This window comes from Ranitomeya variabilis, chromosome 3 (genome assembly GCF_051348905.1).
Source record: "Ranitomeya variabilis isolate aRanVar5 chromosome 3, aRanVar5.hap1, whole genome shotgun sequence".
Lineage (NCBI taxonomy): Eukaryota > Metazoa > Chordata > Amphibia > Anura > Dendrobatidae > Ranitomeya > Ranitomeya variabilis.
Window position 1 is genome coordinate 238,341,958 of NC_135234.1, and position 17,676 is coordinate 238,359,633.

Below are 17,676 nucleotides of genomic sequence, written 5' to 3' on the forward strand. Positions count from 1 at the left end.
TATATATATATATATATATATATATATATATATATATATATATATATATGTATATATATATATATATGTATATATTGCTGGTTTTCTGCAATGCCGTAGACCTTTACTTATGCATAAAGCAGAGTCTACATCATTAACTTCCCAGCGAGTGAATGTGTTACTGGTGTACCTCTCCCCCGATCTTCTCTACACCCCATTAGTTGCTGCTTTTTGTGCAAAAAAAATGGTTTAACATAATACACAGTGAAGAGTAATCACCGTCTCATAGTTTCCATTTTGCATATCTGTGTATTTTCCTCATTCTTGCTGGTTCATAGATTATTAGACATGGGTGAAGATGTAGGCAAAGATACTATTTTCCAAGTATTTACTTTAGAGTTACATGTAAAGACCAAATTGTATATTTGCATATTATGACGCATTTCTCATTGTGTAATGTCCTTTGATATTTGCTTATAAAAGTTACCGATAAATAATATTGTATACATATGTAATGTGGTTTAAAGGTGTTGTCCACTACAGGCCAACCCCAGCTAAATCAATTCAAGACCAAATTAAAATAGGTGCCAACGGTGCCATTCCGCTGTACTCAGTGGTGATGTGAGATTGTTGTCACTTGCCAGCTGCAGTCAACGAGTGGCTGCTTGTCAGACACAGCTCATAGTTATTCAGTCTGAATGGACAGCCGCAGTGATAAAAAGGCTGCAGTTGACGAGGGTCCACACATTGGCTGCAGCTGGCACATGACACAGCAATATTACATTGTAGCCAGATTCACTGGACTGTAGCCACTGCGGGAGGCAAGTATACACTGGTGTTATTTTAATTTAGTCCTGAATGGATTTAGCTGTGGTTGTCCAATAGGGGACAGTCCCCTGAAATTTAAGTTTTAAAATTCTAATATGATTTTAGTAATTTTTTTAATTTTTTTTTTTTAATAAAAACATCCTCTGTGTTTGCATACTTTGACTTTTGAAGAACTATACAACTTAGATTTAAAAAGCAAAAAATAGGGCTGGGTAGAATTTTAAAATTATATTAGAAATATGTTTCCTGATTTGTCAAATTCAACCATTGATATATTACATTGACCATTATTCCGTGGCCTTAAAGGTTCTGTTCACTCTCTGTGGTTTTGTGGTAGAAATATCCATATTTTTGGTATTCTTTCTGCAGCATGCTAATTTACTTTTGCAAACCATGTCAAACGAATATGACGGTTGTAGACATTTTTGAAACTACTTGGCTGCTTGTGAACTTAGCCGTTACTTAGTGTTATGGGCAGATTTACATTCAAAACTCTTGAATGTGCCGCACCACAAGTTACTTGGTTTCTGCTTTGTTGTGTTTTCTTTCTCTATTACTAAATGATTCTTCTTGTTTGATTCCAGAGGGAACATCCCTACTCTGAACAGGTATGATATTTGCATTATTTACTCAAACCGATAATCTATACCACGATGTTCATTATTAGTGACTAGATGGTGGCCCGATTCGAACGCATCGGGTATTCTAGAATATGCATGTCCACATAGTATGTTGCCCAGCCACGTAGTATATTTCCCAGTCACGTAGTATATTGCCCAGCCACATAGTATATTGCCCAGCCACGTAGTATATTGCCCAGCCACGTAGTATATTGCCCAGCCACGTAGTATATTGCCCAGCCAAGTAGTATTTTGCCCAGCCAAGTAGTATTTTGCCCAGTCACGTAGTATATTGCCCAGTTACGTAGTATATTGCCCAGCCACGTAGTATATTGCCCAGCCACGTAGTATATTGCCCAGCCACGTAGTATATTGCCCAGCCACGTAGTATATTGCCCAGCCACGTAGTATATTGCCCAGCCACGTAGTATATTGCCCAGCCACGTAGTATATTGCCCAGTTATGTAGTATATTGCCCAGTGACGTAGTATACAGCACAGAGCCACGTAGGATATTGCACAGCAACGTAGTATACAGGACAGAGCCATGTAGTATATTGCCCAGCCACGTAGTATATTGCCCAGCCACGTAGTATATTGGCCAGTCACGTAGTATATTGCCCAGCCACGTATGTCACAGGTTAAAAAATAAAAAATAAACATATACTCACCTTCCGAGGGCCCCTTGTAGTCCTGTCCCCTGTGTGCGGTGCACGCGGCAGATTCCGGTCCCAGGGTTGGTATGAGCGCAGGACCTGTGATGACGTCGCGGTCACATGACCGTGACGTCATGGCAGGTCCTTCTCGCGCAGGCCCTGTGATGACTTCGCGGTCACATGACCATGACGTCATGGAAGGTCCTTCTCGCATACCATCCTTGCCACCGGAACCTGCCACTTGCATGGAGCGGTCACCGGAGCGTCGCGAGGAGCGGGAAAGGTGGTGGAAGGTGAGTATATAATGATTTTTTATTTTTTTAAATTATTTTTAACATTAGATCTTTTTACTATTGACGCTGCATAGGCAGCATCAATAGTAAAAACTTGGTGACACAGGGTTAATAGCGGCGGTAACTGAGTGAGTTACCCGCGGCATAACGCGGTCCGTTACCGCTGGCATTAACCCTGTGTGAGCGGTGACTGTGGGGAGTATGGAGCGGGCGCTGGGCACTGACTGTAGGGGGAGTAGGGAGGGACTAATCGGACTGTGGCCGTCGCTGATTGGTCGCGGCAGCCATGACAGGCAGCTGGCGAGACCAATCAGCGACTTGGATTCCATGACAGACAGAGGCCGCGACCAATGAATATCCATGACAGACAGAAAGACGGAAGTGACCCTTAGACAATTTTATAGTAGATGAGCGAATATACTCATTACTCGAGATTTCTCGAGCACGCTCGGGTGACCTCCGAGTATTTTTTAGCGCTCAGAGATTGTTTTTCTTGCCGCAGCTGAATGATTTACATCTGTTAGCCAGCATAAGTACATGTGGGGATTCCATAGCAACCAGGCAACCCCCACATGTAGTTATGCTGGCTAACAGATGTAAATCATTCAGCTGCGGCAAGAAAAACTAAATCTCCGAACACTAAAAAATACTCGGAGGACACCCGAGTGTGCTCGGGAAATCTCGAGTAACGAGTATATTCGCTCATCACTAACAGCTATATTGAGATGTTAAAAGGAGAATACATTGTATAACCCTTATATGGCTTAGAAAGTATAGTATTTCTAGAATCCAGAAGTCATTAGAGGTGGTAAGCCATGAAAAATTAATTTATGCATAGAAAGCTGAAATCAGTGGAATAGATATGGAGCATGCAATATGGACAAATGGTCTAAGAGCGATAGCTCTGGCCAGCAGGTATCAGACACTGGCTATATGAACTCAGCCAGCTATATTTGACTCTGAAATGCTTCCGGGTTTTAGAGAAGAACATAGTTCAATAGCTGGCGAGATGACCGAGCCGTGCTGTAGACTGGTCAGCCAGGCAGGTCCCCACCAGCTTCTTCTCGTTCGCTGCCGTAGATTGACAGGTTTCTGGCTATACACGCATGTAGACAGACATCTATCACTCCAGGTCAGCCGGCAGGGATAAATCACTGTGGACCCGCCTGTCCGACCAGTCTACAGCACGTCTCTGTCCCCTCGACGGCTATTGAACTATGTTATTCTCTGAAATCCAGAAGCGTTTCAGGATCATACATGCCTGGATGAGATCATACAGTCAGTACCTGATACATGCTGCCCATGGATTTGGTAGCATGTATGAGCTGTCAGGTTCTCTTTAATTGATTTCATTTTGTTATTTTATCCATCAGAATGTCGTTTTCTTCCAATCTCAATCATTATGGGATGTTGCATGTTGCTAGTGTCAGTGATGTTCTACTTGATACTTCATTTACTCCTCCATGTCAGAGGATGGGAGGCATGGTTGCATTTCGGACTTTTGATGATTTTGTCAGGTATGTTTAATTTTTGTGAACTTTGTGTATAAAAAATAATTGAAAGTCTATAGTAAATAGCAATTTGGCTCTAACTTATCAAGGCTCACACTTGCAACTCAATAAATTTGTTGCATCTGATCAGTAATGTGAACCTTGCCAGAAATGTTAATCCAGTCTGAGACTTGAGTAAAGGCCCCGTCTCACATAGCGAGATCGCTAGCGAGATCGCTGCTGAGTCACAACTTTTGTGACGCAACAGCGACCTCAGTAGCGATCTCGCTATGTGTGACACGTACCAGCGATCAGGCCCCTGCTGTGAGATCGCTGGTCGTGTCGGAATGGCCTGGGCCGTTTTTTGGTCGTTGAGGTCCCGCTGACATCGCTGAATCGGTGTGTGTGACACCGATCCAGCGATGTCTTCACTGGTAACCAGGGTAAACATCGGGTTACTAAGCGCAGGGCCGCGCTTAGTAACCCGATGTTTACCCTGGTTACCAGCGTAAATGTAAAAAAAACAAACAGTACATACTCACCATCTGATGTCCGTCAGGTCCCTTGCCGTCCGCTTCCCACACTGACTGAGCGCCGCAAAGTGAAAGTGAAAGTACAGCACAGCGGTGACGTCACCGCTGCGCTCTGCTCTCACTGTACGGCGGCACTCAGTCAGAGCAGGAAGCAGACGGCAAGGGACCTGACAGACATCAGATGGTGAGTATGTACTGTTTGTTTTTTTTGGTAACCAGGGTAAACATCGGGTTACTAAGCCCGGCCCTGCGCTTAGTAACCCGATGTTTACCCTGGTTACCCGGGTGCTGCAGGGGGACTTCGGCATCGTTGAAGACAGTTTCAACGATGCCGAAGTCTTTCCCTTGATCGTTGGTCGCTGGAGAGAGCTGTCTGTGTGACAGCTCCCCAGCGACCACACAGCGACTTACCAACGATCACGGCCAGGTCGTATCGCTGGTCGTGATCGTTGGTAAATCGCTATGTGTGACGGGGCCTTAACACTTCTGGTGTAAGAAACTACACCACTTTGCATAAATTTGATCGGTGAGCATAGCCACGTCCCATCTCCTCAGTAGCTCTGCCCATTTTGGCGGGGCTGCTTGAAACTGGCAGGAAAACACCAAAAGATGCAACATTTTGTGCAGCTCTGCATTCTGCAACTTTTCAAAGTGTTTTATGACAATTTTCTGGCCAAAAATTTTATTTATCAGTGTCTGTGTTTTTCTTTGTTAAGAAAAAAATCTTAGTTTTATTAAGTATTAAAGGGAACTTGTCATCAGGTTATTCCCATATAAACTACAGCCTCCACCTTTCAGCCCCATGTGACAGCAATCTATATTGTTATATATATGACTCCAATTCACCCTGGAAGGCAAAAAACCCCCACCTTTTATTATACTCGCCTATGGGGCGGTCCGGTCCAATGGGCTTTGCTGGCCTTGATTCAGCACCTCTGTTCTTGATCCAGCACTTCTTCTCTTCTTGGGATGCCGTCCTTCTTCTCTGCTTCGTGTTGGTGACCGAATCCTATGTCATCCACAGTGTTCCCCTTTGCATTTCTAAGCAGGCGCATTTAATCCGCATGAAGCAGAGAAGGTGGATAGAATTGCAAGAAGAGAGGAGGCGCCAGTTGAAGATAAGCAACTCCCATTGAATCGAACCGCCCCATAGCTGAGTATAATAAAAGGTGTTTTTTTAAACTTACAGGGTGAATTGGAGTCAATATATACAGCATTATAGAATGCTGTCACATGGGGCTGAAAGGTGGTGGCCGTAGGTTATATGAGAAAAACCTGGTGACCGGTTCCTTTTCAGCATTAAAATGATATACTGTATATATATAAATTTCCAACAAAACAGACAAACTTGTGGGTGAGACAATGAGGGAACCCCAATAGCCGTACAATGTTATAATATATTCTATGATTTCTTTTTTTTTCTGCAGTATATACAGTTAGGTCCAGAAATATTTGGACAGTGACACAAGTTTTGACATCCTATTCAAGATTCAGCCATATAATCAATATGGGCTTTAATTTGAGAGCATTCACATCCTAATTTGAGCAAAGGTTTAGGAATTACAGCTTTTTCATATGTAGCTGCCTCTTTTTAAAGGGATCAAAAGTAATTGTACAGTTATCTCAAAAGCTCTTTAATGAGCTGCATGGGCTATTTCCTTATTGATCAATCAAATTAGCAGGTAAAAGGTCTGAAGCTGATTCCAAGTTTGGCATTTGCATTTGGAAGCTGTTGCTGTGAACCCACAATCTGCAATCAAAGGACCTCTAAATGGAAGAGAAACAGACTATCATTAGGCTGAAAAAAAAGAAGAAATCCATCAGAGAGGTGGCAGAAATGTTAGGAGTGGCCCAAACAATTGTTTTGGTACACTCTGAAAAAACAACAACTCGCTTTTGAACTTGGGAACTCAAAAAGGCCTGGATGTCCACAGAAGACAACAGTAGTGGATGATCGCGAAATCCTTTCTATGGTGATGAAAAACCCCTTCATAACATCCACCAAAGTGAAGAACGCACTCAAGAAAGTAGGTGTTTCAGTATCTAAGTCTACCATAAATAGAAGACTTCATGAGAGCAAATACAGAATATTCACAACAAATTTCAAACTATTAATCAACTTTAAAAATAAAGGTCAGATTAGACTTTGCCAAAAAACATCTAAAGAAGCCAGCCCCGTTCTGGAAAACATTCTTTGGACATGTGAAACTAAATTCAACCTGTATCAGAAGAAGAAGTACCGTAAGTATGGAAAGGGCTTGGAATGGTTCATGATCAAAAGCACACCACGTCCTCTGTAAAACTCGGTGGAGGCAGTGTGATGGCATGAGCATGCATGGATTTCCAATGGCACATGGTCACTAGTGTTTACTGATGAAGTGAATAAAGATTGAAGAAGCCGGATGAATTCTGAGGTGTACAGGGATATATTTTCTTCTCACAATCAACCAAATGCAGCAAGGTCGATTGGACGGTGCTTCACAGTACAGATGGACAATGACCCAAAACATACTGTGAAAGCAACCCAGGAGTTATTTAAGGCAAAGAAGTGGAATGTTCTGCAATGGCCGAGTCAGTCACTAGATCTCAACCCCATCGATCAGCATTTCACATGTTTAAGACAAAAGGCAGAAAGACCAACAAACAAGCAAAAACTGAAGTCAGCTGCAGTAAAGGCCCGGCAAGGCATCACTAGTTAGGAAACCTGGCGTTTAGTGACACCATGGCTTCCAGACTTTAGGCAGTCATTGCCTGCAAATGATTCTCTACAAAGTATTAAAAATTAATATTTTATTTCAGGTAAAGTAATCTTGTCTTATAACTTTTGAGCCTTTGAAATGAGTTGCAATTCCTAAATGTTTCACAGAATATTTTTGTTCAAACCTGGAAGTCTACACTTCAGTTGCATCTCAGTTAATTTTAAATCAAAATTTGTGGCGTTCAGAGCCCAAATTACGAAGATTTGGTCACTGTCCAGATATTGCTGAACCTAACTGTAAATGTGCACTGGCCAGGTGGAGACGAAGAGGACACTTTTTGTTCATTAAATTAAAAAGGAAACCTTTTTGATAAGTTAGCTAAACACTGGGAAAGATTCCGATGTACATGTTTAATACACAAGAAAAATCTGATGAACACAGGAAAAAATGTGGCACTCAGAGTTCCAAGTTTTTTCTATGATTGATACTACAGGCTGGATACCCTACTTGAGCACCGCCAACCATTGACCATATGAGTGACCTGTCTTTTTCCCTTGATGAACACAGGAGCCATACAGGAAAATAAAAAAAAAAAATACAATATTGTAATACAGCGCAGTAATCTCACTCTGTATAACAGTAGTGAGAACAGTCCTCAGAAAGCATGGAGGCTAATTACTACTTCAATGATGTAAAAAGAGCTGGCAAACCATCTTTAGTTGGGCACATACTGTACGTTATTGTGCCCGAAAGTCTTTGTGGTTGTTGCTGTACAATGCAGACGTACTGACCAGAAGAAACCCAATGTGATGTAGCAGGCTTTGAATATATCTTAGATATTGAAACTTTCTAGTATATTTTAAACTTGAAGTGAGTGAAACTAAATGGATACTGCTAATGTTTCTTCTGTTTCTGCATCACTCACCACACACATTCTGGTTGTGGAAGCTGGAGTCTGTTTTGGGAGTGGGGAATATTGGAATCTGCTTGCACAGTAAGGAATGAAATGTCAGGAAGAATTAGGCATAACTGTCGACTATGGCCCAGCAGGGACTATCTTCTCTTGAATCAATGAGTGTGGCATCTGTCTTTCCATGTGTGCAGATGCACGACCCCTGGGAAGAGAGGTGATTACACAGCTCTCATTGCTCACGTCATAAGCTTTTCTGTTATTTGCCTAATAAAGGCTGATTAGATTAATGCAAGCTTTCTGCATGTCAGCCTCTAAAGCTTTAAAATTTTAACTTTCTTAAACATTTCAAATGAAGTTGAGCAGGCTTTACAAAGTACGACGAGGGATTGGGGGAATAAAGAGCACTTTGCAGGGAAAGTGTACAGAATTCATGCAAAATGCAGCTGATTTAAATGGGTTTTGGAAAACCCATGTCCCCCTGCTGTAGTTTAATCCCTTAGTGACCACCAATTCGTCTTTTTAGTGGCTAGAAATATAAGAGACTAGCATCCACCGACGAGCGACAATCCAGCATCTGTCATCTGTACACTATTGCTAACAACTTGCTGCATCAGCCACGACCATTGTTGGTACCGATTATAGTAGTTTATCTAATTAAATGCTGTTGTCAATAGTGACTGCAGCATGTAGATGGTTAACAGAGTGAGGTTGGCTCCCTCTTTAACCGCATTGGCACCCTGATATCTTGGTCGTGTGGTCCTGGTGTTAGCCATGGCAGTTTATGGCCAAATAACGGCCTTAGAGTCTGCTGACTACAGTGGACTGTTCAGAAGTTATCAATATTTAGGTGGCAAATATAAATTTCTTCATTTGTTATGCCATTTTGCATTCATTCCTAAAAGCCTCTGAAGGGTTAATAAACTACCTGAAAACAATTTTGAATACGTTGAGAGGTGCTGGTTTGAAAATGGTATCACTTTTGGAGGTTTCCAATATATAGGACCCCCAAACTCACTACAAAACTTAATAGGTCCCTAAAAAAAAAAGTTTTGTACACTTACCTTACTTGAAAAATTTTTAAATTACTGATACATTTTTAAAGCTTCTAAAATGCTAACAAATAACAGCAGCATTTTACAAATGGTGCTGATATAAAGTAGACATGAGGGAAATGCTATTTATTAATGTTTTTGTGTGGTCTGACCATCTGGATTAAGGGATGATAATTCAAAGTAGAAAAATTGCTAATTTTTTTTTCAATTTTTGTAAAATTTTTGATATTTTTATAAATGCACAAAATATTTAGATAAATTTACCATGTTTACAATGTTTCACTAAAAAAAAACACCTTAAAATCAATGGGATGCGTTGAAGCGTTCTGGAGTTATTACAGCATAAATTGAAACTGGTCAGATTTCATAAATTTGGCCCGATCACTAAGGGGTTAAAAAAATGTAACAACTGTGCTTTACTCATCCTCTCCTGGTCCATTGCGCTGCCTGAGAGAACGGCTTGACCCATGCAGCGCTGCTGAGCTCACTGATTGGCTGCAGCAATAATACCAGGTGAAGGATCAGAGACTGAGGCCGGGGTGAGAGGGTGAGTAAAGCACAATTATGTTTAGTTAAAAAAACCACAAATAGGTGATAGGTTTTTTTTCCAAAATTAGAAAACCCCTTTAATGATACTTTTCAGTGTATGGGAAATTTATTGTATTCGCCTTTTTTTTTTTTTTTACAGAATGTTTGATGATGTCATGAGTTGCTTTTCTGACTCTCCTCCCCAAAGTCCGATATTCCCTGAGGCAGGTCATCCCTCATTGTATGATGAAGATGATAATAAGGTATGTACGTGGAAACACAATATTGTTTTATATTATTGGCAGTGGACCCAAGACACAAGCGATTATTTTGTCTAACTTTTTATTGTACAGTTATAGGGGCTAAAAGTCAGTTTTGAATTTTTGCTTAGTTTATCAATTACTCTGTCTATATATCTAGAATGCGAGGGAAGGTGTGAATCACAATTAGGAAAAGGATTACTTACATTTAAAACTTACCTTTTATAAGCTATACATTTTATACATTGATACAAACTATTGAAATGTAAATGTAAACCGATCAGTAATAAGTACTCAGTTACACAGACTGACCAATGGTAATAACAATGTTATTTCCCTAGCGCCAACATATTCCACAGCACTTCAAAAGTCATGTACAGACAATAATGACATTCAACAGTTTTAGGAGGAGTGAGGGTCCTGCTCACAAACTTACAATCTATAGGGAAAAAAGGGGGCACACAAAGTAAGAAGTAAACAGAATAAAAAACTCGGATCATCATTCTTGCTATCCGCGTCGGACCGGAGAACCTTGGGCCCACCAGAGAAAATCATTCTTGGGGCCCACTATAACGTTGAGCTGTGAAAATAAAAAAAATATTTTTCCAGCAAAATTTTTCTTTAACCCCCGATTTTTTTAATTTTTTTTTACAAGGGTAACAGGAGAAATTGCACCATACAATTTGTTGTGCAATTTCTCCTAAGTAGGCGAATACCTCACATGTAATTGGGAACAACTTTTGAGGCAAAGTACAAAACTCAGAAGGGAAGGCGCGCCATAATTTAGTGCAGATTTCACTGTTATGGTTTGCGGGTGCCATGACCCACTGGCAGATCCCCCCCAATAAGTGACCCAATTTTACAAACTACACCTCTCAATGAATTTATCTAAGGATGCAGTTATCATATTGACACCTCAGATGTGCCACAGAATTCTATACCATTGGGCAGTGAAAAAAAAATTAAATTTTTACTGTTAAAATTTTGTTTTGGCCCCAGATTTTACATTTTCACAAAAGAAAATAGGTAAAAATGGCATCAAACTTTGTCACACAATTTTTGCTGAACGTGGAAATATCCCATATGTGGCTGTACAGTACTGCTTAGCTCAGGAGGGATGGAGCACTATTTGCCTTCTGGAGCACAGATTTTCCTAGAATAGTTTGTGGACTCCATATACAGAGCCCTTAAGTGCTAGAAGAGCAGAATACCCCCTCAAGTGATCCTATTTTGGAAAAGTATACCCCTTTGGGAATGTATCTATAAGTGTAGTGATGATTTTGACTCCATGGATGTTTTCCAGAAACAAGAAGCAGTGGATGTTGCTGAGTGAAAATTGCATATATGCTATTGTAGTGCCCAGTATGTTGTAGTGCCCAGTATGTTGTAGAACCCAGTATGTTGTAGTGCACAGTATATTCTGCCCAGCGTGTGCTTCTGGAGACACGCACCTGTAAATTAGGTAGGCTGTAATTTCTACAGAAATGCCAAACATGTGGATGCTAAATTTGGTTTAGACACACTGGGGCTCAGAATGGAGGGGCATTTGGATTTGGGAGCCCAGAATTTGCTGAATTTCTTTTGTAGGGCTTTTTTACAGAGCCTTTGTGCTATCAGTAGCGTGGAAGTCCCTACATTTCCTTTAACAGATGACGGAGTGGAGATTTGCTTTTTTTTTTGGATTGAGTTGAATTTTTTATTGGGAACATTTTTACATAACATTTGGATCACATTTATCAGGCACTCTATGCAAAGCACTTACTGTACATTGCGATTTCCATCTTAATCTCTGAATTATGTGTTTCAGATAAAACCCCTAAGGGATCCATTCACTATAATAAGGCAGTAGAGTTACTCTGAACTCCGTCTGGCCTCTGTTCAGCGGTGTCCTTCTTCTCAGAGGTGCACAAAACGTCTAAATAGACGGAAACCACCGAGTCATAGGCCATACGGCGTCCTAGTTTTTCCATTGCCATATTTTGAGAAATATAATTTTTACAGATTTCTGCCAAAAGTCATGTGAAGGGTTTATTTTTTTGTGAGAAGTCAGCATTTTTATTGATACTATTTTTGGACACAACATTTTTTGATTCGCTTTCTATTACGATTTTTGAGAGGCAGAATGAACAAAAGCCAACAAGTCAGGAATTATTTTTTGTTGTTTTTAATGGTTTTCTGGGTGTAGTAAAATTTATTAGGCAGCTTTATTCTTTGGGTCAGTGTGATTACAGCAATACTACATTTCTATAGTTTTTTTTATGTTATGGCACTTAAGCACAATAAAAACTATTTTATAGAAAAATATTTATTTTTGCATCTCTGTATTCTGAGCCAATACATGTAAGGCTACTTTCACACGCATGGCGACGGCCCCGTACCGACGCACGTTGTCAAATAAATGCACAATGGGGGCAGCGGATGCAGTTTTTCAACGCATCCGCTGCCCCATTGTAATGTCCGGGGAGGAGGGGGCGGAGTTTCGGCCACGCATGCGCGGTCGAAAATGGCGGACGCGACGCACAAAAAACGTTACATGGAACTTTTTTTGTGCCGACGGTCCGCCAAAACACGACGCATCCGTCGCACGACGAATGCGATGTGTGGCAATCCGTCGCAATGCGTCGCTAATGCAAGTCTATGGAGAAAAAATGCCTTCTGCGGGCAACTTTGCAGGATGCGTTTTTTCTCCAAAACGACGCATTGCGACGTACGTCACACAACGCAAGTGTGAAAGTAGCCTAAGCGTGTGTACTTCTGTGCATGACACTCATACTAGATACTGAATAAATTTCAATGTTTTTAATATTTTTGGTTCCAATTTTCATCATTTCCATATCACTTACAGGTCTATCCATCCTGTGGTTTCCATAATTCAATGACTTTTCCTTCTTGGTTCTGCAATTTCAGTGTTGAAGAGTGTTTATATCTATATATAAGGAAAAAATTGGAACAGCATCCAGTACTACCTCAATAACGTGCAGAGTTTTTCCAACCAGCAGTCCAATAGCCTCCAGTTGTAGTATCAAAAAAAGAAAAGCAGCACAAAATAATAGAAAAAAGTGGACTTTATTGCCTGAACGGCTTGGCAACGTTTCGGATACAAAATCCTTTTTCAAGCCTAACAGGTCTATCCATCCCGTGGTTTCCATAATTCCATGACTTTTCCTTCTTGGTTCTGCAATTTCAGTGTTGAAGAGTGTTTATATCTCTATCTATCTATCTATCTATCTATCTATCTATCTATCTATCTATCTATCTATCTATCTATATGTATATATACCGCATTTTCCAGCGTATAAGGCGACTTTTTAACCGCTGAAAATCTTCTCAAAAGTCGGATGTCGTCTTATAGGGCGGATGTGGAGCAATCTGCGGTCACCGCATATGGTTGGGGGAGCGGTCCCGATGCGGTGAGGGAGCGCCTTACCCGGAATGTGTAAGTGAAGCAAGCTGCTGGCATCCGGGATGCCCGGGTATGGAGAAAAGAGAGAGAGCATCCAGAAAAAACATGCCTCTTTCACTCATCTGGCCCGCCCTTGTGTCATATTACCTCCTTTTCTGCCTCTCAGATCTCGCACATACGCACCTGCGCCGCTTTACTTCAGTCCTCAGTAGTAGAGATGGACGAACCCGAAAAGTAAAGTTACGTACTGTTCGGCTGCCCGAACACCGGGTGTCTGTCGTGCTGTCATATGTATGACAGTGCGTCAAACACTGCTTATGATTGGCAGTGAAATCATCCCCGCCGGAGCTGCGGTTTCCACGCTGTCAAGAGACAGCATGAGCACTCATCTGTGATCGGAGGTATAAAGTTTACCTCCAGTCACTGGTGTCAGCTGATGGGACAACTGCTCCCATCATCCGAAACCTGCTGCCACTAATAACAGCGAGAGCAGGAGCGGCTTATGGGAGTATTCATCGCTTCTGCACTGCAAATAAATAATTAAAAAAAAAAACGGTGTGGATTTCCCTGTATTTTTGCTAACCAGCCTGGCAAACCTCACAGCTGGGGGCTGCAACCCTCAGCTGTCAGCTTCAGCAAGGCTAGTTATCAAGAATAGAGGGGTCCCCACATCGTATTTTTTAATTATTTAAAAAAATAATTTAAAAAAACGGTGTGGGGTCCCTCCATTTTTGACAACCAGCCTTGCTAAAGATCACAGCTGGGGGCAGGTGTTCTCAGGCTGGTAAGGGGCCATAGGTATAGGCCCCCCCAGCCTAAAAATAGCAGCCCACAGCTGCCCAGAAAAGACACATCTATTAGATGTGCCAATTCTGGCTCTTTGCCCACCTCTTTCCACCTGCCCTATAGTGGTGGCAAGTGGGCTTAATATTTGTGGGGTTGATGTCACCTTTGTATTGTCAGGTGACATCAAGCCCTCGGCTTAGTAATGGAGATGAGTCAATAAGACACCTATCCATTACTAACCTATAGTTGTATTATAAATAAAGACACAGAATAAAGTCCTTTAATTGAAAGAAATACACAGACTCCTTTAATAATCTTAATTAAACCACACTTACGACCTCGCCTAATTCTACTGAAGCCCTCGATCTCCTGTAATAAGCCAAAAATAATAAAGCATCAATATATCATACCTGTCCGTCGTTCTGTCCCATGCCGTAATCCATCTCTGGGGAAAAAAAGTTTTCAACCTGGACGTTGCCAAGATGCAACCATCCAGGCTGAGAACCACTGGTGAATGAGCGTCTGCGAGCGCAGCCTCAGTGACTGTGGGTGACGTCATCTAGGTTACCTATGGTCACTGAGGCTCCATTCACAGCTGAGTTGAACTGCGGTGACCTCGGTGAGATCCCCGCTAGCACCGTGAGAAAAAACATGTTACATGTAGTTTTTCCTGAAGAAGTTATATACTTCGAAACGCGTTGAAATAAACCACCCCCTTACTCACCATACTGGGATATACGTATCCATTCTGTTGGCAGCGCAGAATATTGTCCACTAACTCCCTTTACAGTCTGATGGTCACTTTCTGACCTGTGGATCCGCTGCAGCTGCTTTTCTATATTATATGCGTCTTTAACAGATTGAACAGGTGAGTTTAATCTGAGTGCCTAACTAACTATTTCTCAGATAAGACCCTATTTGCACTGATAAACACTTGAAATAGATCACTCTGTTTGTAATGACGCTATATAGTATATGAGTTTCACTTTTTGTATTGAAGAACTAAAATAAATAAACTTTTTGATGATATTCTAATTTTGTGAGAAGCACCTGTACCTGTCCATCCATGACCTATAGCCACCAGATCATGAAATTGCATGGGCTGTATTACACATGTAGTTAATTGCTGGGTATCTCCTGCAACTCAAATAGCTTTTTTCCAGATTGTTTGGTAAAGATCATGAATTGACTACTACATTTTTACGTTTTGGGATTGTTTTTCAATCTACAAGCATGTACCTTAACAACACAATGCTGAATCCTTCTGGGACTACTATATGGGTAGGAACCTACACGATCACCTGGCTTTAGGACTAAGTGTCGTGTTCCTTTTTTTTAAAGTAAGAAGAAGATGGAGTATGGTTCAGCCTCCCTGACTCTAGCTGGTTATGTGATGTTGTGCTGAGGCATTAGGGGATTGATAGCTTATCACAAGGGAAAAATGTCCTGGGTGAAAACTGCAACTCAAGATATTGTCTCATCAGAAATACTCCAAAGGGTGAAGTGCAGGGAAGTGAAGGGACTACAATATGCACAGGTGTTAGACAATCCATTTAGGAGAATATATAAAGTTGTGATAACCTTGACATGTCAGAAGTTTTTTATTTGTGGGTTTTGGGGGTTTAGACAACTATCAATTACTAATTTAGAGGTGCAAAAAGTCAACCAAGTCTGAAGTGAGATTTTTATAGATGCTCGTCTTCAGTCTTGGTGGGGAACAGCCCTTAGCAAGAGGGCTTCTGCCTATCCATTTTAGTGATTGGTAAGCATCTAAGCACCTGGACCCCCACCGATCTATGATGTTTTAAAAGTTTAAAAGTGCAGTTACTCTTTAGGTCTTTACTTACATGCTGGTGGCCATAAATCATCAGACAACGCTTGCACAAATGCCCTTTTTCAAAAGTAAGCTTACAATTTGTGTAGTATAAGTCTCAAGAAATTAGTATTCATGTATTTGTATTTGTGCTCTGTACTCTAGATATTCCTGTCTTCTTTCTACTTTTCCAGCATTTTGAACTTAGATTTTTATTTTATGTGATTAATTATCTTTTACAGAGCAACCGAGATGAACCTATCCACATCCTGAACATTGCTATTAAAACTGACTGCGATATTGATGATAATGGTTTGGCTGCCATGTTTCGAGACTTTACGCAAAATAAAGTAAGAACTTAGCAGGTATAAATTCTGAATGTGACTATAGATTTATTGCTATGCTACTTCTAGGACTCATCCAATGTTAAAATACGACCTTTCCCAACTTTAATATTAGTTTGATGCTCCAATAATGCGATAACAAAATTAGTATGTCATTGTAGTCTTTGTTTTACTGTTCTTTATCGCAGTTATTGCATCATGCGGTTTCTAGTGATTGCAGATGGAAAAGACTAGAAGACTAGATTGCTGCTCACTTTTTTACCCGTTGATTTTTAAATCCTTGAAACTACTTCCCTTTTCCCCCTGGGAGCAAAAAATCAGTATTTCTTTTCTTAAAAACAAATATATCCGGAAAAGATAGTTTTGATTTTCATCTGTATCAAGCCTCAGGCAGTAGGTGGGAAAAAAACATTTAAACATCTACTAGAATAATCCCAATTGTCCAAATAATATCTCAGCCGCAGCATGTTTATAGAAATTAGGATCATATACTTGTAAATGACTTGCAGAGGAGATGGAAGCAGTCAGCGTTAATGGAGTTTCTCCAGGTGCTGCTGCCTAATCGCCTGCTTATAACTGTAGACTGACTGAGAAGCCCACATTATCACAATGTAATCAGAATCCTGTTGCTATGCTGTCATTATATGCCACTTGTGGAATTTTAAAAGCAATAACAATTTTGATGTTAAAACTCCAAGTATTAGAGTTATTTTCTCTCCCGGACAGTAATATTATGGCAAATGCTTGCTATCTGAATGTATTTTTTTTCTCCCTAATTGCAATTCTCCTTCTCTGAATGCTGAGTGGATTGAGCTGTTAGCTCTTGTGATTCTCACTACTCTGAAATACAATAAATGGAAAAATGATAATTACTTGAAGTTACCACTGCTCTCATGGGTGTGTTTATAGGCAGATCCTTAAGGTAGCACTGTCCATTATGGTTGTTAACTAGTGAGGAGCGCAAGTTCTCTTTACTAGAGTTTGCCTAGGGTGCTCAGGTATGTACTAATTATCACGGGTGCTTGAGTGACATGTTCGAATCCTTGTGGCCACATGTTTCGTGGCTGTTAGACAGCCACAAAACATGTGGGAATTGTCGGTATTTGTCAGGCAATCCCTGCATGTTTTGTTGCGAACAGCCTCGAAGCATGCTTCTGCTGGGACTTGAACATGTCGCTCGAGCACCCGCAATACTTGGTGTATGCCCGAGCACCCTAGGCAAACTCTAGTAACAAGCAAAGCACAGACAGTGCATTTGGCAGGTTTGAACATTTGCATCGACAATTTAGGAAAATCTGAGAAATTTAACATTTTCATAATAATTTGGGTATATATAATATTACATGTCCAGCACAGACCTCCTCTTGCTACTGCAGCCTTCCTCACAGACCACACAGCCTTACTGCCCTTGTCTCTATTAAAAGGCAAGCAACTCATTACATAATGTGGCCCTCAGATGTGGACTTTTGTATCTTGTAGA

General features: G+C 40.9%; 1 protein-coding gene across 2 annotated transcripts in view; it reads left to right on the top strand.

Annotated features, from left to right (window-relative positions):
- The window catches only part of ACACA (acetyl-CoA carboxylase alpha), a 483,059-nt gene that overhangs the window by 173,697 nt on the left and 291,686 nt on the right, over window positions 1–17,676 (top strand). For both annotated transcript variants that reach the window (XM_077295311.1, XM_077295310.1), the window contains exons 30-33: window positions 1,392–1,415; window positions 3,749–3,892; window positions 9,751–9,853; window positions 16,095–16,202. In XM_077295311.1, the coding sequence (XP_077151426.1) occupies window positions 1,392–1,415; window positions 3,749–3,892; window positions 9,751–9,853; window positions 16,095–16,202 (379 nt within the window). The remainder of the gene's footprint in view (window positions 1–1,391; window positions 1,416–3,748; window positions 3,893–9,750; window positions 9,854–16,094; window positions 16,203–17,676) is intronic.